Genomic DNA, 26873 nt, shown 5'->3' with positions numbered 1-26873 from the left:
TCACAATTTATCAGTGCAAAAGACAACATCTATGACAGTCCTTGGACCATCAACAGCATTCAAAAAAAGCACACCACCCAATGCTGAACTACTGTTGAGTCTTTCTAATCCATGTTACCAAAATTCTCTTGGACCGTGTACACTAGAGTTTATTCAAATGTCTACACCAGGATAGCGAAAATGGGGGTTAGGACTCTAAACGGGGTTGCAAGCTTGGAGGCAGCAATGGCCAACTCTGACCCCATTACACTCAGTTTTCACCAAAAAGACTTGTAAAAATTATCAAGCTTTGAAATGGAGTCACAATGGGAAAACGTCTGGCAAGCATTGGCGTAAAAGTTGTCACCTTTTCTGAGCAGGTCAATCATTTCCACATTTGGGACACTACTCACCTCAAACACTGACACATGAGAGCTCACTCTGGAGGTAGGGCAATAACTCATTGTTACAAAACTATTTGCCACTCCAAAAACATGTAAGTCTACTTTTCAAAAGTACATAAATTAAAAAAAAAATGTACACAAGTCCAACTAGAAAGAGTCTTTTATTCAACCATTAGAACATTTAAATAGGTTCGGTCAATCCTGCAAATCGTGTATAGACAAATGCCCACCACACACAAAAATCAAACTCTACACCGCAGAACTAAACATACAAAATGCACATAGTCTCCATTTCAGAATTACAATGACATAACCTGTTCATTACTGAGGAATAGTGTATGCCATGTTCTTTAGTGCTGGAACCAAACGTTGGTCTTGTCAATTATAACTATGGATTCCCATTGCAAAGAGGGGTTTCCTATAAAGGCTACTGAGACACTAACTTCTTAGGGCAATAACGGGTGAGGTTCAGTTGAAAAAGGAAACTGTGGGACATTTGCCCTGTCTCACTTTGATTCTGTGTTTTTGTTTAAACATTTGCTTCAGACCACTTATTTTCACAATGATGCAAATGGAAATGCTTGCTGGTATGAAATCCTGAAGAGTTTACTTTAGGTTTTTAAGATGCACAGAGAGAAATGTATTTTTGTTGACATGAAACTAGATTAAGGTCTTTTCCTTGCTGAAAGAGCAGATAAAAAAATACAACAGATTCTATCCAGTATATTTCAGTGAAAATACGAAATGCTAAATCCTTGATTTCTTAAATAGAAGTACATAAATTTGGCAGCCTAGTTTAATAACCACTTCTGCTGGCAAAGTTTGAATATCAGTGGCAAACATATTTCCTTCACGCCTTAGGGTTTAATACACTGATTATTACCATAACTTTGAAGATACTGGAGCTACATCCTCACAGAGGAAAACACATGTATATAACTGGAGCAGACATGCACCCGCGTGTTTACACTTTAAAACAAGTAAGACTATAATGCAGCACAATCCCCTTGACTCTTACTGATAATTGCACAGCTGGAAGTATTACAGCATCTTGGCAGTGCAATGTGATCACTCACAAACTATCTGTAATCTTGCATCTGAGACAATGAAAGCAGGGTCTCGCAGCAGGCAGCAGTCTATTTTACTTCCATCACTTCAAATTTAGAGCTTAAATCCAGAGTGAACAGCCACAATCCCTGATGTCATGTTGCTGTATTCCACCCGGTAAAACCCTGCGTCTTCAATCATTGCTTTGAACTCCTCCTGGAAATAAAAAAAAGATGGAAATGAAAGCAACACAACTGCTGAAATTCTCCAGGTAAACATTACATGTAATATCAAAATGACAGATGGCCTGAGCCAGAGGCTATGCTCTTCCTCAAGAGAAGAAAAGAAATAAAACACCGCACTATTCCCCAAACCAAGAAACTCTCAGCTGTAAAGAAAACTTAAAATTAAAAAAAAAGGGGTCAGCTGTGACTCAGTGGCAGTAGAGTCAGAAGGTCTTGGTGTCAACTCCCATTTGATGGACTGGAGCACAAATTCCAAGTTGATGCTACATTGTAGTACTGAGGGCATGCTGTGCTGTCAATAACATTTCAGATGTTAAGAACATAGGAACAGAGACAGGCAATATGACCTCAGCTGCTGGTTTGACTATTCAGTCCAACATTGGCTGATCTGTAATTTGATTTCACACACCCACCTTGCTCATACCCATTAATGTGTACGGTTAACAAAAAAATAGATTATTCTAAACCTAATCAGTCTAATTTAAAAGCAACAATTAACCAAGAATCAACTGCAAATTGTACCTTCACCTCTCCCAACATCACTCCCGAAAAGTCTGACTCCTAAATCCTGCGGAGATTTCTCCTCGTCACAAACAACAGGAATAATTTCTGCTCCATCTTCCCTATTAGTTCCCATTAAAAGCTTGGCAATTGTGATTAATAATTTATTAAACATCAAGGTTGTGAAAGGCAGCAGATCAATGCAAATTCTCTCACTGATGAAAGCACTGGTGTCTAATTCAAGTAAAAGAGTATGTGGCTTAGGGAAACTAAGGCAAGCTAAGTGCCATTATGTTTCTGCCACTGAAATAGACAAAACTCATTCTTCAATTGTAGCCAGTCCCCAATCTTGGGAAAGGATTTTGATGGGGGAGTGGGTGGGGATTCAGAAAACAAAATCATAAAAACTGTCACCTTTGGAGCTGTAAGCATAGCAATAGTTCCTCGACCCCATTCTGTTAAGATTCACATTTACAAAACTGTTCTTGATTCAAACATGTTGGTGAATGCTTTTTAAAGTTATCTAAATGACCTTAATCTTACCTGATCAGGAAACCGTTGGATACTTTCTACTAGGTATTGGTAGGATTTCCAATCAGCAGCAATGACCTCACCCAGCACAGGTATCACTTGAAAACTGTACAAATTATACAACCTGTGAAAATAATAGATATTTTGAACAATTACAATATAATCAAGTTTCAAAAAACAAATGTGATGGGCTCAAACTTCCTTGCTCACAGAAAAAGAAACTACTTTCTTCAGTGAGTAGGGAAAACTGTAGACTAGGTGGTTCAGATTTGATCCAAGCTCAGTCAATGCTGTCAGCTCATGCAGATTCACAAAGTCTGGAATGGCATTAGGGAAAAAAAAGGTTAAGAGTTCTCAGGTAGGAATATCAGGCAAGGGAGGGTTGGACTCAAGTGTGGCTGAATTATCGAGTTCAGAGATAAAGAATGGCAACTTGGTCAAAAATATGAGGGGATGAAAATGACTTATTGAATGATATCCCAACTGGAAGGTAGTTAATATCTTCAGCTGGGGAACTATTGAAGAAATCTCGATGCAGAAAACTGGTAAAAATAGTCAGAATAGTGAAGCACAGTTTACTGATGTATTAACATACTGTACCAGACAACAAACCTGTAGAATGATAATGTGCAGAATTGCAGCTACTATTCTTTGTGAATTGCACTGATTTATGGCCATAAAAGGTGTAACAGTGGCAAAAGAGACAGAGATTTCTTATCAACTGACTGCATCACGTGGTGTTAGATGGCAAGCTTATTGGGTCCAGGAAGCTCACTTGAAACAAGCTCGTGTTGATTTTTAAAAACATGATTTCACGGAATGTGCACTTCACTGGCTAGAGCAACATTTATTGTCCATTTTGGATGGCCATTAAGAAGGTGGCGACGCTGCAGTCTGTGGGGTGTAGAAACACCTCTCATGATTTGTGATGTTTTGATACAACTGAGCTGTTTGCTAGGTAGCATTTCAGAGGGCAGTTAAGATTCAATCATGTTGCTAAATGTCTGATGCAGGCCAGACCGGATGAGAACAGAGTACTTCCTTCCTCATAGGGAATTAATGATTTTTAAAAACAAATAATTTCATGGTCACCATTATTAAAAGCAGCATTTAGCTCCAGATTATATTAGACAAAATTAAATGGAAGGACTTGAACCAGCAGAGTATTAGTGCGGATCTCTGCATGACTAGTCCAGTGACATTACCTCTTGCTCCTGTCTCCCCTGGTGTTGAGACCCTTATAACAAATAAGTAGGCTAGGCAATTTCCCCAGAGGTCTCACCTACAAACTACTTACTTGTGTTTTTGTCAGTTTAAAATAGGCATCTAGATTGTCATGGGTAGAGTCATACATGTAAATAGATTGACAAGAGCCTTATCTGAAGGTTACTAAGAGAATTTCTGAACATTGCTTGTTTTTTTTTGCTATTATTTAGTTAGTAGAAAGCTTTGAGCAATTGTTTTGACACAGCAGTGGCACAATGGTTTCCCTGTTGAGTTATCTTCAACTTGTACTTTTTGGAGGCAGAGGAAGTTCAAAGCAGGGCAGAAATTATAGGCGCCATGATGAGTGATTTGCATCCACCTAATGGTACATTCACATTTACACAGAAGTACACCGTTGGAGAAACTTGCAGCAAAGGTTTCTAATTCTCAAAATGAAGTAGTGGCAAAAGACTCTAATCGCACAAATTGAGCAGAAAAAGCTCTGGCCACCCTTAATGCTGGAGACTCTCCAAAACATGCTAAATGACAGAATTCACTACGGCTACCTGGAAATGACTGGATTCTGTACTTTGCTGAATTCCAAACACATGAATCTTCCACCTGGCTTCAAAACACGATAGGCCTCTTGCAGCACCTGGTAAGCAGAAAACACAGGTAGTCAGTGCTAGAGGCTTCCGCACGGATAATCTTTTACTCCATCTGGTAGAAGAGAAAGAAACTTTACAGAAATTTTGTACACAACTGATAAGATGCAGTAAAACTATTTTAAGGAACTTTCTAATTAAGGAAATAAACTTCTTGGCCTTTCATCATTTCAACTTTAAAATAGGCACAGCATTTCTGTTTAGTGAGAGAGAGCAGACAAGGAAAGTAATGGGCAGCAGCTTCTCCATCAGAATTGATCATAAATTGGTTTCAATAATACACTATATCAACTTACGTGATCAATATGAGTGACATTTCTAATTCCAAAAGCAATTGTATAAACATCAAACTTGTCATCGTCAAACGGCAGCTCTTCTGCATTTCCCACCACCCAGGACAGACCTGTGGGGGAGAACCAGTATTCCTATGATCCAAATATACTATAGTTAATTCGGCAAAAATGAAATAAACAAGGATTGCCATTCTGAGTGCTAGTTGGTGTCGGACATGACTCTGGGCATGAAGTGACAAAAGCATCAAGTTCATCAGAAGAATACCAATTTGGGACAATGTTAAAAACCATACAACACCAGGATATAGTCCAACAGGTTTATTTGGAAGCACTAGCTTTTGAAGTGCTGCTTCATCAGTTGGTTGTGGAATCGTAAGACACAGAAATTATAGCAACAGGATTGCAGTGTCATGGAATGTAATATTAAGCCAATTTAGCTTCAGTCTTTCATCTTTTAGAATGACCATGTTAGTTTTGGTTCCTTCATATGTAAATCCCAGAACTATTTAAAAGTTACATTCTCAAGATAGCTTTAACAACAGGTGCCATCTCAACTCAGATAATGCATTGAAGGTGTGAGGTTAAAGTCTGTGTCTCAATGTTAGGCCAGACTGATTCTATTTCTAAAGTGGAATTTACAGAATCTTACATGGGCTTATGTAGTTTTTGAACAAAATAAATGTAATTCTGCAAGTACAAATTCATACTTGCAGAATTACACTTTATTTTGCTCAAAAACTGCATAAATCCATGTAAGATTCTGTAAACCCCACTTCATAAATAGAAGTGTCTATAAATTCTGTGTCTTATGATTCTGCGCCACAACCACCCGATGAAGAAGCAGCACTTCGAAAACTAGTGCTTCCAAATAAACCTGTTGGACTATAACCTGGTATTGTGTAATTTTTAAACTTTGTTCAACCCAGTCCAACATCGGCACCTCCAAAATCATGACTACCAACTTATGAGAAATACTGAAGAACAATTATAAGTTCAGCATGACTTAGAGATTTTAGGGGCAGAGGGCAGAATTTTTTCTGACGTGGGAAAAGTGAAAGTTAACTGTTGTGCGTACATGATTAAGCATGCAAATGAAAGGCAGTTTTAAACAAGGATGCTCTCTTGTTATTACAAGCTTGCAAAACCAAAAGAATTGCAAAGTGAAATGTGTATTCAATCCAACACAATCTGATCCAGACTGCTTTTTCTGCTATTTACAGCTTACATTGATGTGGCACCTTTTGTGGAGAAAATTATGTCAATGCACTTCACATCGATGCCGAGCAAAAGGGAGATATTAGGAGGGAGCGATCAAAGCTTCACCCCAGAGGATGATCCACAAGGAGACAAAGGTTTGTGATGAAGTGGTTTAGACACTTGAGATTTCCGGACTTGGAGCTCCTTATCAGTCTTTCTAAGTCTTTCATTAGATGATGCAGTCACAATATCTAATAATATTGGAGTCATCTTGCTACATGGGGAATTTGGACTCTCAAAAGCCCTTGCATTATTCCCTTTTTCAATTATGAGTAACCTTTTTGAACTGCTGCAATCCATACTGCAAATCTCCATGTACCTGGGTAACATCACCTTATTAATAGTTCCAGATTTCTCTGTTCACATTTATTCCTTCAGTCCTGCTCTGCACTATCACTCGGGTCTTCCAACTCCAGATTTAATAAGTAACACCTTATTGGAACAGTTAAAAGACCAGTTGAATAGACTGAGAAAAGTGGAATTCTTTACTATAATTGCTTATACACTTGCACGCTTTCAGATCTTTTTTCAAATACATCAACATCAGAACTGTTTGTGGAAGTTCCTATTAGCTTTACACATCACATGTAAGAGCTGAGGAAATGTTCCATGTTTTAAGTAATACCTACCTTCAGAATAGTGCAACTGTTCTGCTTTTTGCCTCCCAACTTTTAACATTTCCTTATTGATATCACAGATGACTGCCTTTGATCCCAAATCAGAATCTGATTTATTCTGCTGTTGATAGAAGTCACTGATTTGTTGCCATGATGGGCTCTGGTTAGATTTTACTGCTTGTCGACTCTGTCTTTCCTGCTGCATTCTTACATAATCCATGAACCTAAAGGCTATATCCCCTGCAGAAATACAAATACATTTCACGTTATATTTAAAATATTTATTACAGATAAGAAACAGTCCACTTTTGCAGAGTCATGTAAACCTAGAAAGTACCAGTCTCAGACACCAGCTTGTGCAAATGATAATCAGATATGACCATTTTTCTCCTGCACTTGTTTACTGGGATAATATGATGATGGAAACAGGAAAGAAAAGCCAATGCCAATAATTTTTCACGATCAGAACAATGGATTGACTTGGGCTTTGGGAAATTTGCTTCCTGACACTACCAATTCACATGAGAAATAACAAGGTATTAAACCAAGAATCTACACTCCAGCAAGAGTTAGCACATTAGAAAGTGAAATGTGTTGCTTTTGATATGGTTTTAACACATTCAACATGTTTTACTTAGACCAGTGATCAGTCAGTCATTCTCATTATACTGGCAAATTCAATATCAGTGTGACGTTGATGATAACAAAATGTTAACTTTGTTTAATATCCAGAATATAAAATGATTAAAAGAATGGCTAACAAGAGGAATGAAACTGGTCTTAGTTTCTGAAAAAAAAAACAAAATCACTGCTAACCTCAGTCAATTTACCAGTCAAAATGTAATTTTTTAAAAAAAAATTGGAACGAAGCCTTTATCTCAGAAAGAATCTCATGCTCTCACACTGTGTAAATAAACTGTGGAGCAGCAAGGTTTGACTCCCCTTCCCCTCAAAGCTCAAGCAGTAATGGGCCTCTGTTGAGACTGTAGTGATCCTGGCTGGGAAGGGAACATTGAGAATTCTTGTTTCTGATCAGTAACCTTTCTGGGAAGCATAATGAAAAGAGCTCCATGCTTCTAAAATCGAGAAAGAGAAAGAGAAAAGAAATCCAGGGATTTCTAGCTTCCTTACAACTATGTAATATGCATGTCAACTAGAACTACATAATAAAACATTTCATCATTTGGGTGAAAGTGAAAAGTTTACAACAGTACAATATGCATGGGTACACCCCATTTCACAATATTTTGCAACTTCTAAACAGATCTGTTAATAAACAATGATTCACTTGCACAAAGTACTCAAGCAATAATTGCCCAAGAATTCCTATATTGTTTCACTAACTAAGTGGGGAACCATTCAAAATAAACTCAATAAAGCAAAGATTTTGAGCAGGAAGCAATGTGATATCACTTTGATAGGTTGAATGCAGGCCCAAAAAAATGTTGCGGCTATATTTGGTGCTTAATTTAAACAAAGATATTTGTACAATTTTAAATCTGCCTCAATAAAGAAAAACAGTAGTGAAATATAAATACAAAAAGTTTAAAAAGCAACAAAAATTATTTGTTAAACTATGAATCTAAAAATGCATTCCATTTGACTCAAACATTTGTTCAATACAGTGGTTTTTGATTGCAGAGAAAAGAGAAAGCACAATTATGGATTTGGAAGGCACTACCAACTGCTATTTACATACACTTTATATAGCATTGTTAGTGTGGTAAAATGTCCCATGGTGCTTCACAAGAAAACTGGCAAACTAATGCTGACTGAGCCACACAAAGTGGTTGGTTTTATGGAACATCTTGGAAAGGAGGAAAGAGACGCAGAGAGAGGTTGAAGGAGGTTGAGGCAGACTTAGGGTTGTAACAGTTAAAAATCCATTTGCTGATGGTAGAACAGTTAAAATCAGGGCTCAAGAGGCCAGAGTTGGAGGGCTGTAGATATCTTGGAGATTTGTGGGATCAGAAAGGATTACAGCGATAATGTGGGGTGAGGCTATGAAGAGACTTAAGGTGAAGACAAGAACTTTAAAATCAAGGCACTGCTGACCTAGAATTATTGTAAGAATAGGATGAGGGGGAAGTGGGATTTGTTGTCAATTATGATGGGAGCAAGAGTTTTGAGTGAACTCAATGAGTTTGTGGAAGATGCAATGCTAGTCAACGATGCACTGGAAAACTCAAGGCAAGAGCTAAAGGCATAGTTGAGGGTTTCAGCAACAGATGAATGGATTCACAGATAGAGTGCAGTGACTTTATGAAGGTGGAATTGTGGTCCTGGTGACGGGATAGATTTGTTATCCAAGACTCAACACTGATCTAAAGCTCAACTGATCACTACAGCGGAAAATGTTGACATTTCTTTTTCATTTCAAGGAATCGCAGAAGTCTTATGGTGCAGAAAGAATCCACTCAGCCCACCATGCTTGCATCAATTCTTCAAATGATCATCATTACTGAGTGCCAATCTCCTGGTTCTTTCATATACCCCAGCACATTGTTTCTTTCCAAATAATCGTTCAATGCTGGCTTGAATCTAACCATCATCCCATGATATTCAATGACAGTACCATCACTGAATCGGCACTATTGTTATGAAGTTGAAGGCATGTACTGTACCTTTAAGAGAGTGTGAATGTCCTTCTGAACTGAGGGTTGACAAGTATCTGTGATGACGAGATAGCAGTCTCAGAGTGTTTTGGAAAATTGAAAGTATGTAATTTAGGGTGTAGGTTTGCTCGCTGAGCTGTAGGTTTGATATCCAGACGTTTCATTACCTGACTAGGTAACATCATCAGTGGCGACCTCCAAGTGAAGCGAAGCTGTTGTCTCCTGCTTTCTATTTGTATCTTTCTCCTGGATGGGGTTCCTGGGGTTTGTGATGATGTCATTTCCTGTTCGTTTCCCGAGGAGTTGATAGATGGCATCTAGATCTATGTGTTTGTTTATGGCATTGTGGTTGGAGTGCCAGGCCTCTAGGAATTCTCTGGCATGTCTTTGATTAGCCTGTCCCAGGATAGATGTGTTGTCCCAGTCGAAATAGTGGTTTTTTTCATCCGTGTGTAGGGCTATGAGGGAGTCTTTTAACTAACAAACTAACAAACTTAAAAGACCCAGTACAACCCATGGACAAAACCAACGTCATCTACAAAATTCCATGCAAGGACTGCCACAAACACTATGCAGGACAAACAGGAAGAACGTTAGCCACCAGGATACACAAACATCAACTAGCCACAAAAAGACACGACCCCCTCTCCCTCATAGCCCTACACACGGATGAAAAAAGCCACCATTTCGACTGGGATAACACATCTATCCTGGGACAGGCTAAGCGAAGACATGCCACAGAATTCCTAGAGGCCTGGCACTCCAGCCACAACGCCATAAACAAGCATATAGATCTAGATGCCATCTATCAACCCCTCAGGAAACGAACAGGAAATGACATCGAAATGACATCATCACAAACCCCAGGAACCCCATCCAGGAGAAAGATATAAATAGAAAGCAGGAGACAATAGCTTCGCTTCACTTGGAGGTCGCCACTGATGATGTTACCTAGCCAGGTAATGAAACGTCTAGATATCAAACCTACAGCTCAGCGAGCAAACCTACACCCTAAACCTCAACCTGAGCTACAAACCTTTACAAACCTTGCGAAAGTATGTAATATTTGGTTGTGAAATGGATATCCGAGTTGATTGCTGTTTTGACAATTTGAGTTTAACCAGTTTAAATTATGCCCCAGGATACTAAAACTGATTGCGTTTGAATTTATTGTTTTGCCAACATTGAACCAATGAGAAGATCAGACGTTGGGGATATAAAAATGCAGTCATTTTGAAAATTAGACAGAGCAACTTGCATCAACACAGATCCAAGAAATTAGGAAACACTCTCATCAAAAGGTACCTTTTCATAGGAAACATATTCACAGTAAAAAGAAGGAAGACAACCCAGGGAGATCTTCAGCCAGAAAAAGGCAGACACTGAAGATGACAGCTGCTCTTTGATTTTGATATTAAGTTGTAATTTTAATAAGTGTTTTATTGGAACAGTAATTTGTTATAGAGTTGGATACAGATAATAAGCAATTAAGAGAGAGGGAGGCTTAGACTTGTGAATAGTTGTTTAATGTTCACTTTTAGAGTTTAAAAAAATGATGTTATTTTCTTTAACTAGTGGAATTTGGGGAGTTCTCTGTCACTCATACTTTAACAGAGTATGAGGTGAGGTGAGCTTTTCTGGGTGTTTGGTTTAATTAACAGAAGTGTTCACTGCCGTGTCGTAAGATTATCAACATTCTGGATTTACCACTGGCCAGAAACGCAACTGGACTTGCCACATAAATACTGTGGCTACAAGAGCAGGTCAGAGGATAGAGTAATTCACCTCCTGACTCCCCAAAGCCTGTCCACATCTACAAGGCACAAGTTAGAAAGATGACGAAATACTCCTCACTTGCATGGATAAGTGTAGACCCAATAACACTCAAGAAGCTTAACATTTGGGCGGCACGGTGGCACAGTGGTTAGCACTGCTGTCTCACAGCGCCTGAGACCCGGGTTCAATTCCCGACTCAGGCGACTGACTGTGTGGAGTTTGCACGTTCTCCCCGTGTCTGCGGGGGTTTCCTCCGGGTGCTCTGGTTTCCTCCCACAGTCCAAAGATGTGCAGGTCAAGTGAATTGGCCATGCTAAATTGCCCGTAGTGTTAGGTAAGGGGTAAATGTAGGGGTATGGGTGGGTTGCGCTTCGGCGGGTCGGTGTGGACTTGTTGGGCCGAAGGGCCTGTTTCCACACTGTAAGTAATCTAATCTAAAAAGTAATCTAATCAAAAAAAATTTCTTGATGAAGGGCTCATGCCTGAAACATTGACTCTCCTGCTCCTCAAATACCGTCAGACCTGCTGCGCTTTTCCAGCACCACCCTTTTTTATTCTGACCTCCAGGGCAAAGCTTGAATGGCACCAAATCCACAAACATCCACTCCCTCCGCTGTGGAGGCTTAGTAGTAGCATATGCTACCTACATGACACTCTGCAAAAATTTACTGAGGCTCCTTAGACAGCACCTTCCAAACCCACTACCACTTAGAAAGACAAACAGCAGATACATGGGAACACTGCCACATGTAAGGTTCCCTCCAAGCCACTCACCACACCGACTTGCAAATATATCACTGTTCCTTCAGGGTCGCTGGGTTAAAATCTTGAAATTACCTTTCTAATAGCATAATTGGCCCAACTTCGGTTCATGGACTGCAGTGTTTCAAGAAGGCAGCCCACCATCACTTTCTCAAGGACAGGGAGGAATGGCCAATAAATTCTGGCCCAGCCTGCATTACAGACATCTCATGATTTATTTTTTTAAGTGCCTAAATTGAACCCACCTCTTACGTTTCCAGGTAGTGCATTCCAGACCTCAATTACTCACAGAGTGAAAAAGGTTTTCTCATATCAATCTTGCTTCTTTTAATCAATTTAAATCTATTTTTTGTTCCTTTTAAAAGCGGGAACAGTTTCTTCCCTATCTACTCTACCCAGCCCAGTCATGATTTTGGAAACAGATGTCCATGGTGGCTCAGTGGTTAGCACTGCTGCCTCACAGCGTCAGGGACCTGGGATCAATTCCCACCTCGGGCAACTGTCTGTGTGGACGCTGCACATTCTCCCTGCTTCTGCATGGGTTTCCTCCGGGTGCTCCAGTTTCCTCCCACAATCCAAAGATGTGCAGACCAGGTGAATTGGCCATACTAAATTGCCCAGAGTGTTCGGTATCCTAGTCAGGGGTAAACGTAGGGGTCTGGGTGGGTTACACTTCGGAGGGTCATTGTGGACTTGTTGGGCCGAAGGGCCTGTTTCCACACTGTAGGGAATCTAATATAAAGTTCTCTCAACTTCATTAGCCTATTCTCATAATAAAGTTTACTATAACTGGAACCATTCTTATAAATCACTTGTACATTTCTTCAACACATTCTCATCCACTCTATATTGCAGTGCCAAGAACTGCACACAATATACTGGCTAAGGTCTAACAGGTGTCTGATACAAGATGATCAGCTCCTTACTCTTGTACTCGATACCCTTCTTAATAAAGCAGAGGATGCTGTATGTTTTACTTACTGCTCTCTTTACCAGTCCCACCACCTTCAATGATCGATGAACGTGTACACCCAGGCCTAGTAGCTCCTGCATTTAGAACTCTTCTCCCTATTTTATATTATCCGTCCCTGTTTCTCCAGTCAAATGCATGACCTCACATTTCTCCGCACTGAACCTCATCTGCCATCTATTTGCCATCTCCCAACTTGACTTTTTCCTTTGAAGTTTATATTGCCCTCCACACAGTTTACAATCCTTCCAGGTTTCATTTCAGCTGCAAACTTTGATATTGTCAAGATTTAGATCACTAATCAAAATCAGGAAGAGCAAGCATCCCAATACAGACACTTGGGGAAATTCACGAGAAATCTTTCTTCAGCCTAATAAATAATTATTGACCATTAACTAGTTTCTTATCACCCAGCCAATTTTGTGTCCGCATTGCTACAGTTTTCTTCAAGGTCTATATTTTCTTCAAATCTGTTATGTGGCACTGTGTCAAGGCCTCACTCCATACCAACAGCGTTTACCTCAGTGAGCCTGTTACCTCTTAAAAACCTCAAATTTAACACATCAAAAACTCAAACATTTTCAGAGTTAGGTAAATCAAAAGGGAGAATGATCAAGAGTGCAGGAACCAGAAAATTTTTACATACCCATCATAGGAGTATATTGAATAATTATTGTACCTGTTCCTCCAGCCACATCAAGCAGCTTTGTTCCAGGCAGTGGGTTCATCATACGAATCAGTGCATCTTTCCATAACCTGTGAATGCCGAGGCTCATGGCGTCGTTCATTATATCATAATTTTTGGCAACATTTTTAAATACTTTGTAAACTGTAACAAGAAATTTTTTAAAATTATTCTACAAAAACCACCATACATACAAGTTCAACTAAGTTGTGTGCGAGTCCCTATCAGGACTGAAAGAAAATCCTGCATTCAAAGCTGGCAAACTCAAAGACAAAAGTCAAAGGGTGGCTCAGTGGTTAGCACTGCTGCCTCACAGGGTTTGATTCCACCCTCTGGTTACTGTCTGTGTGGAGTGCGCATATTTTCTTTTTTATTCTAGGTGCTTTGGTTTCCTTACACAATCCAAAGATGTGTGGATTGGCCATGTCAAATTTCCCATCGTACCCAGGGATGTGCAGGCTAGGTGTATTAGCCATAGGAAATGCAGTGTTACAGGGATAGGGAAGGGTGGGGCCAGTGGAGTGGTGTTGACTCAATGGGCCCAATGGCCTGCTTCCACACTGTAGGGGTTCTATGAGAAAAGAATTCTGTGACAAGGATCCTACTTTATCCCAAACAATCATTCACTGAAAGTTTGGTTTGTGTCTCATAGCCAATTTTGCATAACTGCCAATTATTCCTTGTATTCTACAGATTCTGCAAACAGGTTTATTACATGGTACTTTGTCAAACACCTTATTGAAAGTTCACATATAGGCTCTTTATCCTCAACTCTAAGCCAGGAGACCTCGGATTGAGTTCCACCTTCTCTAAAAGTGTGTAATAGCATCCGAATAGGTTGATTGGAAAGTTTCTACAGAAAGATAAAACAATGAAGGGTGAAAATCCCCACTCACATCAACTGCATTGCACATCAACTCTCTCCGTTATTTGAACAAAAGCACTTAAATTAGTCAGACGGGATTTACTTTTTTCCAGTTCAGGATAGCTTTTGTTTATTAACTTAGGTTTGTCAAAATGACAATTACATCTTGCATTCGTGTCTCTGGATGTTTCATTGCCATTAACACTAGGTTAACTGGCCTTTAATTATCTACTTTCATTGCCTGTTTTGAACAGGGTAGTATAACATTTGCAGCCATCCAGACACCTAACACCACTTTTGGATATCCAAGAATTGAAATATTGTTGATACAGCAGAAAGTATTTCCACTCTTACCTCCTTCAGCAAACCCAGGAACCCATCTGTCCCAGACAATTTATCCACTCTGAGCACTGTCAACAATTTTGTATCCAACATATCTACTTTATCTTTCCCAATTCCTCTACCACTACCTTCTTTATTGTAACAATAGTCATATTATTTCTAAAATGTGAAGTCAGATGCAAAGTAGTCATACAATGTCAGCATACTCTCTGGTTCCATAAGACAATTTTATTTTTGTAGCATAATTTGCCTTGATTTTCCTTTGACTAACCCTTTACACTACTAAATAACAGTGTTCCCTTTTAAGATATCTACAATCTTTTCTCATACTTTTGCATTCTCTTCAGTTTCTTTTCAGCGTTCCTCTAAGTAAGAAGAGGACCGATTAGGGATTAAAGAGGATTTAGGCACAGAAACAGGTAATATGGCTGAAATACTAAATCAGTACCTTGCATCCATCTTTACCAAGGAAGATGATGCTAGCAAATCATAATGAAAGAGGAGGTAGTTGAGATAATTGACGACCTAAAAATAGACACAAAAAGTGTTGGAGATGCTGGCTGGACTTAAAGTCACCAAGATCTGATCAGATTCTCTGCAGGTTAACGATTAAAGAAAGACTGGAAATTACAGATGCTCTGGCCTTATCTTCCAACTGTCTGTAGAAGCTGGAGTGGTGCCAGAGAATGGCCTGTTTCCACACTGTAGGGATTTTACGATGAGCTATGATGATTGGCAAACTTCAAACGTTGCACCATTCTTCAAAAGCAAAAGGTTATAAAGGACACGTCCAGCAACTATAGACTGGTCAGTTTAACCTTATTGACAGGGGAGTTTTTAGGGGGGAAAAAAAAATCAGGACAAAATTCTTAAATCCACATTTGTTTAAGTGTTTAAGGAAAGTCACAATGAATTTGGCAATAGCAATTGTTTCACTAACTTAGTTGAGTTTGTTGTTTTAAATGGAGCACGCTGATGAGAGAGATGTGGGCTTCTGAATAGGCATTTGATAAAATGACAGGCTTATGAGCAAAGTTAACACCCATGGAATAAGAGAGACTATACCAGTATAGTTAAGTGACAGGAAACAGTGTAGTGAATGTTTTTTTGTTCAGACTGGAGGAAGATGAATTACAGCAGTGCACAGAGGTCATTACTATGGCCACTTCCTTTTCTATCAATCTAGGTCATCAATTGCCCAGGTCACAATTTCAAAATTTGCAGACGACTTGGAAATATTGTCAAATGTGAGGAGGACTATGATAATTCATCAAGACGACACAAACTGATGGGCAGATAAAATTCAATGAACATGCAGTGAAGAGCATGATGTTAAGGCGAAAAAAAGATTTCAGAGATGGGGCTGAAGAAGATCACACAGGGACTGGAAAATGAGGATGAGAATTTTAAAGATCAAGTCACTTCTTGACCAGGAGGCAATGTAAGTTATGAGCTAAGGATTGATAAGCGAATGGGACATGGTAAGAGTTAAAACATCAGTAGAATTTTGGATGACCTCAGATTTTTGAAGGACAGAATACTACAGCCAGATAAGAATAGCTTGGAATACTAAAACTCAGATAACAACGGCATTGAAGAAGTTTTCAGCAAGAGTTGAGGCAGGAGCAACATCAGGTGGCAGTATCACAGAAGAAATAGGCTTAGTGAAGTAGGTGGTCTAAAACACACCTCGGAGTCAATTATGATCCCAAGGTGGCCAACTGTGTGTTTCAATTTCTGATAGCTGCCAAGGGAAGGGAAGGAGTCAGGAGCTAGGTCTAGAAACTGCAGCAGGGACCAAAGGCAAAAGTTTCTGTCTTCCTAATATTAAAAGGAGAAAATTTCTGGTAATACGAGATGTCATATAAGCAGGCTGACAATTTAGCACCAGTGGAAGAATCAAGAGATCTCAAGGGCAACACAGTGGTTAGCACTGCTGCCTACAACACCAGGGATCTGGGTTTGATTCTCACCTTGACTGTCTATATGGAATTTGCATGCTCTCCCCAACTTGCATGGATTTCTACTGGATGCTCCAGTTTCTTCCCACAGTCCAAAGATGTGCAAGTTAAGTGGATTGGCCATACCAAATTGTCTGTAGTCTCCAGGGGTGTGTAGGCGAGGTGGTTTAACAACTAGGATGTGGGGTGCGGTTATAGGACTAAGAGGGATGGCTTTGTGGAGGGTTCGTGCAGAGTCTATCGGTCAAATCGCTTCTTTCCGCACTGTGGGGATTCTATGGTGAGGGAGAGGTAAGAGTTGAGGAGAAAGTGAGGTCTGCAGATGCTGGAGATCAGAGCTGAAAATGTGTTGCTGGAAAAGCGCAGCAGGTCAGGCAGCATCCAAGGAACAGGAGAATCGACATTTCGGGCATAAGCCCTTCTTCAGGAATGAGGAAAGTGTGTCCAGAGGTAAGAGATATCATGTACATTTGAAAAGTAATAGTGTGTGCACAAAATGCTCAACTAAAGTCCAACACTTCCCACATGACATAAGAAGGGACATAACTGAGAGTGAACAGGAAGACAAAGACAATTCGGGTGTCGGCCTCCTAATCAATATGCCCTTTACCAACCTGAGGTCAACTGCATGTCACCAGCGTTTAGCTCAGCGAAGTCATTTCAGAGCAGCTCACTGGAGCTTGGGGATTTCCTGGTTTCTATGGCTCGTCTGCTGACAGATATGGATCCCCTAACATGAGGAAAGTTAGGGGTCTTCCCAGGTTCACCCAAACCTCCCAAACCCCAGCCCGCCTGAGCCTGCCCACACTCGCACCTTTCTCCGCCTTTTCCGACTCGGACACGTTCTCGAAGCCGAAATGAGTTTGCTTTTCCTCGGCTCTAGCGGAACGAGCTCGCACAAAGACGGGAGCCACAAGATTCCGGCGACAAATAAAGAGCCCGTCCCCTCCCCAAAACCCCACTGGAAGTGACCCCAGTAACCGACAGGCAGCCATCTTGTTTGTGACCCCGCCTCGCGTGAATCTGGCTTCCGCTTCCGGGGCCATGCAGCAAGTGGGTCATGAGTCAGCTGGGAATTGAAGGCAGTGACTGTTGTCAAATCAAACAATACTCTGTTGTACGAAAAGACCCTAATATCATGTAAATGCGAGCACTGAGATCTTAAAACAAGTGCCCAGACTGTAAACCTACTTAAATAATTGAATCTTTATTTATTTTGTAGTAATAAGACTTGGAGACCACCTCCCAGAAAATACAAAGTTCACTCATGGAATGCGAGAATTGTTGGCTGGGACAGCATTTGTTGCCCATCCATAGTTTCCTTTGGAAGATAGTTGTGAGCTGCCTTCTTATTAGAGTCCATTTGGTGTGGATACACCGAGAATACTGTTAGGGAGTGTGTTCCAGAATTTTGACCAGCAATCCTGAAGGAACACCAATATACTTCCAAGTCAGGATGGTGAGTGGCTTGGAGGGAACTTGTAGGTGACGGTGTTTCCATGTATCTGCTGCCTGTGCCCTTCTAGATGGAAGTCATCATGGATTTAGAAGGTGTTGTCTAACAAGCCTTAATGAGTTTCTGCAGTGCACCTTATTGATTGTACACAGCTGTTGGAGGGAGTAATTCTTTGTGGATGTGGTACCAATCAAATGATTGCTGTTTTATCCTGGATCGTGTTGAACTTTTTGAGTGTTGTAGCTGCACGCTTCCAGACAGAAGAAGCGTTCCATCACATTCTTGACAGCCCTTATAGATGATGGACTGACTTTGGGAGCCGGGAGGTGAGTTACTCATTGCAAGATTCCTAGCCTCTGACATGTTCTTGTAGCCACAATATGACTTCACCTGCACATCCACCGAAGTCATTTATTATATCCGTTGATTCCGATGTAGTCTCCTCTACATTGGGGAGACTGGACTCCTCCTCGCAGAGTGCTTTAGGGAAAATCTCCAGGACACCCACACTAATCAACCCCACCGCCCCGTGGCCCAACATTTCAACTCCCCCTCCCACTCTGCCTTGGACATGCAGGTCCTGGGCCTCCTCCACCACTGCTCCCTCACTACCTGACACCTGGAGGAAGAATGCCTCATCTTCCACCTCGGAACACTTCAATCCCAAGGCATCAATGTGGACTTCACCACTTTCCTCGTTTCCCCTCCTCCCCACCTTCAACCTTCCAGCCCAGCACCGTCCTCATGACCTGTCCTACCTGACAATCTCCCTTCCCACCCTCCCCTCTGACCTATCACCTCCATCCCCACCCCCATTCACCTATTGTACTCTTTGCTACCTTCTCACCAGTCTCACCCCCCCCCCCCAACATCTCTCCACCCTGGAGACTCCCTACCTCTATTCCTGATAAAGGGGTTTTGCCCAAAATGTTGATTTTCCTGCGCCTTGGATGCTGTCTGACCTGCTATACTTTTCCAGCACCACTCTAATCTAAACTCTGGTTTCCAGCATCTGCAGTTCTCATTTTTGCATACTGATATGACTAGTCCAGCTCAGTCAGTGATAACCCCCAGGAATGTTGACAGAAGGGAATTCTGTGATAGTGATGCCATCGAATGTCAGGGGCGATGGTTAAATTCTCTTTTGAAATAGAATTAGAACATAAAACAGTACAGCACAGGTCAGGCCCTTCAGCCCTTGATGTTGTGCTCACCTTTTATCTTACTCGAAGATCAAACTAATCTACATACCTTTCATTTTACTATCATCATGTGCATATCCAATAGTTACTTAAATATCCCTAATGTATCTGACTCTACTACCACTGCTGGCAGTGCATTCCACACACCCACCACTCTCTGTGTAAAGAACCTGCCTCTGAAATCGTCCCCTAAACCTTCCACCAATCCTTTAAAATTATGCCCCCCTCCCCCCTTGTGATAGCCATTTCCACCCTGGGAAAATGTCTCTGGTTATCCACTCTAGCTATGCCTCTTCTCATCTTGTACACCTCTATCAAGGCACCTCTCATTTTTCATTGCTCCAATGAGAATATTCCTAGCTCCCTCAACCTTTCTTCATAAGACATGCCCTGCAGTTCAGGCAGCATCCTGGTAAATCTACACTACACCCTCTCTAAAGCTTCTACATGAGGTGACCAGAACTGAACAGAGTATTCCAAATATGGTCTAACTAGGGCTTTATAGAGCCTGTTCCTTGGATGCTGCCTAACCTGCTGTGCTTTAACCACAACACATTTTCAGCTTTGTAGAGCTATAGCATGATCTCCAGCTCTTAAACTTAATCCCCCCACTAATGAAAGCCAACCCACCTTCTTAACAATCTGTCGGAGAAATTTGCCCAATAGGTTAGAGATCACAAAGCACAGCTCGAAGTGAAATTGACAAACAGTTTATTGCAAATGATATTGCTGGAAGAGAAAGCAGACCAGCTGACACAGAACTGACAGTCTGCACAGGTGGATCAGATTTCTCTTCCCAGAGCTGAGGATGAGACTAGCTTTCTAGTAATGCTGCACAATGACACTGATTAAGAAATGGGAAACTACAATGTATCTGGTAGTGGAATAATCGAGTTGCAAGAAAGCTAATTGGAAAACAGTTATTGGAGGAATGTCCTGTTCCTTCACACAATGCAACATTCTGACAGTATCGACAGTTCCATTCCTCTTCACAAGTAGGTGTTAATGTCTCCTCTGAAGTGTTGAGGTGCTTCCATTGTTCTGTTGCTGGAGCGTGTCCAATGTATTCCCTTGTCTGCATGCTGTCTGATTCGGATTGTGAGCTGCTTGGGAATTCTGGGTGTTTTGGTACAGTTTGGCCAATTTTGCTTTTGTGGGTCTATCGTGGGTTAGCAAATCTTTTCCCACAATTGCCTCCTTTTTTTGTCTTGGGGGAGGGACAAGAAGGGGGCAATGTTGCTGGAGCCAGGGGGAGTGTCGGGTGAGGGGAGGCTCCGTATCGGACAGGTGGCTCTCAGTGTCCGAGTCTGGCCCAGCAGTGCCAATGCCAATGCCAGGGGCAGGGATGTCCTCCCAGTGGATCTATGCTAGCTGAGTGGTGGAGGGAGCAGAGGGTAACAGGATTGCATATAGGCTTGAGCAGCACAGTCGGATGGTCATGGCTAGCGCTATAAGGCCAGCAATGAGGGCTATCAATCCCTGTAGTAGGGCTGTGCCCCATGACCCCAGCCAGGAGGCTGCCCAGTCCCATAAGTCCCTGTGGGAGTTCTAATCATGCAGAACAGAAGCTGCCTGCTGGATATGTTGGGCCAGGTCTGTGATATTTTCACTGGGGTCAGGAATGTAAGTGCAGCAGTCAGCACCAATAAGGGCACATGTGCCCCCTTTCGCAGCAAGCAGGTAGTCCAGGGCCATCCTGTTCTGCAGAGCAACAGTACAGATGGTAACAGCCTCTGCATTCAGCTGGGCGAGTGCTTCTGCTGTGGAGTTTGCCACCTCCTCCAGTGTGGCGGCGAGTTTGTGGACTTCTACCTGTAACCGCAGGGTTGCAGAGTGGGGTGACATCAGGTAAAGAGCTGCTTCAATGGCAGCAAGGGCTCGTCTGCTGCCAGTCATGAGCATACCCGGTATAGCAGCTCCCAGTCCAGGATAACGGCAACCAGAGGTAGGCTTTGTGGCCACAGATAAAATAGGTGCAATTGTAGGGTCGGAGATGGCGGGTCTGGATCCCTGTCCGGATGGTGAGGAAGGTGTTCTGGCTGGTCCTGTTGAAGACCTGTAGGTTTAAAACGCTGTCTTCTGCAGCGGATTGGCATGCTGCAGGAGTTAGGAGCAGGGAGTCAATGCACCGGCTCCAGCCAGCCTCCCATCCAGATGGCTGTGTGCTTTTTAAACAGATGGATCCCATAGATGACCCTTGTGTGTTAGTGTCAGCAAATGGTCAGGGCTGGGGGCTCATGGGAGAAGTTATAGGCCGGGTAAAACCGCCCTTTAAATTTGTCCAGGTGGTACCCTGCCTGTCAGAGATATTTAATGGGATTGAGGCTAAAGGAATGCCTCCGTGAGAGTGGTCAGGGACCAAGTGCAGACCCAGGAGCGGGTCTGATTAAATTTCTGGGCATACCCATGGGCCATTTTGAGGAAGGTATTGGCCCATAAGTCACGGCGGGTTATGAAATGTCCTGCCCTTGTCCCTGTTTACCAGCAAGCCACAATGTGATGGTCAGACAGGTCAGGCCGAGGGTGCTGATGGCGATGGCTGCCATGAGCAGCTGGATCCATCCTCGGTGGTTGGAGTGGTGTCTTCCTCCATGTGGTCCCTGTTCATAGGTTGTGGAGTCCTCTTGCAGTGGGTGGCATGTGCCCATTGGGGCTGTCCTTCCAGTTTCATAGCAGTTCCAGTTGCCTTTCCACCTTTTTCTTGCAGTTTACGTATTTACCATGCCTTTTCTGGGTACTCTTGTTCATTTTTGGCCCCAGACCTTCCTCAACACGTGGTTGGGGTTGCCCAGCTCCCACAGCTGGCATCTCCCGGCAGACGGTTGATGTCTGTGCCCCCATGGTGTCCTGGATGTCTTGGGATGACTTCTAAGTGCTGTATTCAGGTTTCGAGGATAAAAAACAGTGATACAGAGCTAACGGAACACAGGCAGTGATTGATTGACAGGTTAGGCAATAAAAGTTACTTAAGCCAGTCATTGCTGACCGCAAGCAAACACGTAAGCGCTGAACAAACACATTCTGGATTAGTAGTGCTGGCAGAGCACAACAATTCAGGCAGCATCCAAGGAGCTGAATAAACACAGCCAGGTGGGAGAATTGAAAGTGCCAAAGCAAGCACTCATAAGCACAGAAAAAGCAGACACAAATAAATACTTAGAAACCACAGGACAGGACAACATAGCTGGGCCCAAGTCAGTTTTGTTTGAGCTGTGGATCTGTCAGTAGTAAAGCGAGAATTTGAGCAGTCTCTCCACGTATTGTGCCTAACTTTCTCTGCCTGACGGTCTTTCTCCTGGCTAGAACAGGTTCGTGACAGAAGTCCTGGCTCAAGGTGGATCACGCGTGACATTTGTTGCAAATATTTCAGGTAATTTAACTTAGCACAGGTGAGAACTTCCACAAGCCCAGACCACGCTGTTTAGTACCGAATTACCGGCTGCCAGTTAACTTACTTTCCCACCAGAAGAGGGAGAAGAAGGGCTCATGCCCGAAACGTCAATTCTCCTGCTCCCTGGATGCTGCCTGACCTGCTGCGCTTTTCGAGCAACACATTTTCAGTAATTAATTTAGCCGCTTACCAGACTACCTCCACAGGCCAAGTTCTGGCAGCAATTTAGGAGTCAAGTGCCCACCTCCACAGGCCAGAGTCACTACTCAATTTCCCAATTGCAGTAGCTGAAGCCAATTCATCGCAAATCAGAATCGTGGCCACCCTCCGCAGTCATCCAGCCATTCTCTGGTCTGACCCCCAGGCAGGGCTGGCCGCTAGGTACGAATCGGGTTAAATTTAAAATGTGAGGTTCGCTTACCCTGTTGAGAGAGGGAAAAAAAGGGCCTGCCGAATAACGCCAAACTGTCAGAGAAATTTGCCCAATAGGCTAGAGATCACAAAATGCCCGAAACGTCGAATTTCCTATTCCTTGGATGCTGCCTGACCTGCTGTGCTTTAACCAGCAACACATTTTCAACTGTGATCTCCAGCATCTGCAGACCTCATTTTTTACCTAGAGATCACAAAACCCAGCTCGAAGTGAAATTGACAAACAGTTTATTGCAAGCTATATTGCTGGAAGAGAAACAGACCACCTGACACAGAACTGACAATCTGTGCAGGTAGAGCAGATTTCTCTTCCCAGAGCTGAGGATGAGACCAGTTTTCTAGTAATGCTGAACAATGACACTGATTAAGAAATGGGAAACTACAATGTATCTGGAAATGGGAGTAATCTAGTTTCAAGGATGCTAATTGGAAAACAGTTATCGGATAAATGTCCTGTTCCTTCACACAATGCAACATCCTGACAGTATCGACAGGTTAATGTCTCCTCTGAAGTGTTGAGGTGTTTCCATTGTCCTGTTCCTGGAGCGTGTCCTTGCCGGTGCCTCTCTGTCTGACCTGCTCTTTGTGTGGCTTTGGTATTGCTGGGTTGTGAAACTGCCCTTGGAACTTTGAGATATCTGTGATGCTCTGTCATTGATCGTGGGAACTTAAAGTGTATTCCCTTGTCTGCATGCTGTCTAATTCAGATTGTGAGCTGCTTGGGAATTCTGGGTGTTTTGGTACAGTTTGGCCAATTTTGGTTTTGCTGGCCTATCGTGGGTTAGCAAATCTTTTCCCACACAACCTTATCAACTTGGATGCCAACTTTGAGGGATCTAAGGACATGGACCCCAAGATCCCTCTGCTCCTCCACATTGCCACAATAACCCTGTAATTTGCACTCAAATTCAACCTTCCAAAATGAATCACTTTACACTATTTCAGGTTGAACGCTATCTGCCACTACTCAGCTCAGCTCTGCATTCTGTCAATGTCCCATTGTAGTCTACAACAGCCCTCAACACTATCCAGAACTCCAACCTTTGTGTCCTCGGTAAACTTACTAACCCACCCTTCTACTTCCTCATCTAAGTCATTTATAAAAATCACAGAGCAGAGGTCCTACAACAGATCCCTGCAGAACACCACTTGTTGAATCCAGTCATTGTCTGCCATTTGTATGGTGTACATTTATCAGCCCAAACTTCAGTATTATCCAGGTCTTGCTCATTTGGTCATGAATTATTTCATTGTCTGAGGAGTTGTGAATGGTGCTGAACTTTGTACAACCAGTGAGCATCTCACTTTTGATGTTACGAGGGAGTGAAGGTCATTGATGAAGAAGCTGAAGATGGTTGCGCCTAGGATAGTACCCTGAGGAACTTCTTCAGAGATGTTCTGGAGCTGTGATGACTGACCTCCAATCATCACAATATTCTTCCTATATGATAGGTATGACTCCAACCAGTTGAGAGCTTCCCCTGGATTCTCATTGGCTCCAGTTTTGCTGGAGCACCTTGATGCTACACTCGGTGATAGGCCGATAGCCTTTGCAGTAGCCAGAAATTCCAACTATTTCTTCATATCACATGCAGAGTTGAATTGGCTGAAGACTGACATCTGGAAGCAGAGTGAGATAGATCTGTTTGGCAAAGAAATTGTCCTGCATTGTAGTTTCACCTGATTAACACCTCATTTTTAAGTATACCTGGAGCTGCTTCTGCACACTTCACTGAATCAGGTAGATCCCCTGGCATGATGGTATTGTAAAGTGGGAGGATAAGCCAGGTCATAAAGTTGTTGAGCCTTTGAGTTGCTTTTTCTATTTGAAGTTGGTCCCATTCCGCATAGTGCCACACAACATGATGTGAAGGCAGGATTTAGTCTCCATGAGGACAGCGTAGTGTTCGTTCTTAATGATACTGTCATTGACAGGCAGTTTGGTGAGGATGAGATCAAATACATGTTTTCCTGTTATTATCAGTAGGGCCACAGCATTCAATGTTAACTTTGTTTTCTCTCTCCAGATGTGGCCAGACCTGCTGAGTTTCTCCAGCAATTTCTGTTTATGTTTTAGATCTTCAGCATCCACTGTCCTTTGTTTCATTTTAAGGTTCTCTTGCCCACCTTTGATCTGCTTCCATAAATTAGATGACATGTCTCCCAAATGAATGCCTCCAGAGTCTCCAGCCAGGGATTTAATGGAGAACAGTATCAGGGCAAATGACATCAAGGTGGTGAGTACAAATGAAACAAAAGAAAAGCAGCTTCTGTAATGCAGTAGACCACCTCTCCTGGGAAACAATTGAACCAGAATGGCCCATGTGAAGACTAGCATTGTAATTTGTTTTAGTTTGCTTTAAGGACCCTATATGACAAACTCACAACATCGGTGATGTGACCACCTACAGCTGCTCAAGTTCCTCCAAGTATCAACAACAGCAAAAGCTGTCAGGTCTGTCGACATCTATGCCAACTCTGCATCAAACTTCCAGAACAAGAGTTGATTTACAGAAGGTATTTAAATCACTTACAGCTTACAACCAATGGGAAAAATACCAAGAAGGACCAAGTCTCTCATTTTTCTGATGTAGGCACAAGGATGCTACCAACCAAATCTGAACATTTGTACAGTGTACAGAATTCAAAATACTCAGCCAAACGGTAGGCATTTATTGGTTAATCTATACGATTGAGCTAAATGATAAGACTGAATGTTCTGAATACATTTTGCTGTCCTGTAATGTTAACTATTTTTTTCTCTCCACAGAAGCTGCCTGACCTGTTGAGCATTTCCAGCAGTTACCTTTTTTCTGCACAAATGAAGCTGTGTTAATTCTTATTAATCACTGCCAAGGGATCACAAGGGGGCTTGATTTGTCTCATCTGTAAGATTGTTTGGCATTTTGACTCAAGGGCAAGTGTGTTACAAAAACAGAAATTGCTGGAAAAACTCAGCAGGTCTGGCAACATCTATGAAGACAAATCAGAATTAGTGTTTCAGGTCCAGTGACGCTTCCTCAGAACTGACACGAAACATTAAGTCTGATGTCTCTTCATAGATGCTGTCAGACCTGCTGAGTTTTTCCTGCAACTTCTGTTTTTGTTTCTGATTTCCAGCATTCACAGTTCTTTCGGTTTTTATAAGTGTATTACAGTTTAGTTGAGACAAAATGAACTAAAAACGGTCATGAGTGAGCTGGACAATTGGATTACTAAAATAAAATCGAACAACCAGTGTTCCTGGAAATCTGAAAGAAAAATAGAAAATGCTGGAGAAACTCAGTAGGTCTGGCAGCATCTGCCGAGAGAAAGACAGTGATAGGGTTCCACGTTCAGTGACTCCTTTGTCAGAATGGTCAGAGTTCAAAGATCTGAAAAAGGACCAAAACAATATATTGCCATGCAATTCTTCTTTTTGGAAACTCAAAAACTTTCTTCATATTATTTTCACCATCAGTGGAAATTCAGGAAAGGAAAAGGAGCCACTATAATGTATTATTCAGTGTTTTACATGTGTAAGGAGATTGCAGTTTGTGCTTTAAAAATTACCCTGTGTATTAAATCTCGAAGACTTTTAGATAATGATGCCTAGCGGGACGAGCACTATATGTTTACACAGATGTGTACCTATGTACCAAAATACAAAATATGCTGACAATAAATGATAG

The 26873-nt window shown here is 42.0% G+C and overlaps 1 protein-coding gene and 1 long non-coding RNA gene across 3 annotated transcripts; one reads left to right on the top strand and one right to left on the bottom strand.

Annotated features, from left to right (window-relative positions):
- Positions 1 to 525: 525 nt before the first annotated feature.
- coq5 (coenzyme Q5, methyltransferase) lies at positions 526 to 17717 on the bottom strand. Of its 2 annotated transcripts, none has more exons than XM_060844044.1 (7): positions 17536 to 17717; positions 13548 to 13697; positions 6758 to 6985; positions 4875 to 4981; positions 4480 to 4568; positions 2720 to 2831; positions 526 to 1646 (listed from the first exon to the last, which is right to left on the bottom strand). In XM_060844044.1, exons 1-7 carry the CDS (start codon positions 17714 to 17716, stop codon positions 1545 to 1547), a joined length of 969 nt encoding a protein of 322 aa, XP_060700027.1. In that variant the 5' UTR covers position 17717; the 3' UTR covers positions 526 to 1544. The 2 variants fall into 2 exon arrangements, with proteins under 2 accessions (XP_060700027.1, XP_060700028.1); XM_060844045.1 differs by lacking the exon at positions 17536 to 17717 and adding an exon at positions 17336 to 17529.
- Positions 17718 to 17774: 57 nt separating this feature from the next.
- LOC132827382 (uncharacterized) lies at positions 17775 to 26873 on the top strand. Its single transcript, XR_009645993.1, has 3 exons — positions 17775 to 18503; positions 25316 to 25866; positions 25973 to 26873. It is a non-coding gene; the product is annotated as an uncharacterized LOC132827382 (long non-coding RNA).

The sequence above is a fragment of the Hemiscyllium ocellatum genome, chromosome 24 (assembly GCF_020745735.1).
Source record: "Hemiscyllium ocellatum isolate sHemOce1 chromosome 24, sHemOce1.pat.X.cur, whole genome shotgun sequence".
In the NCBI taxonomy this organism is placed as follows: Eukaryota; Metazoa; Chordata; class Chondrichthyes; order Orectolobiformes; family Hemiscylliidae; genus Hemiscyllium; species Hemiscyllium ocellatum.
This window is presented reverse-complemented; position numbering and strand designations above follow the sequence as displayed.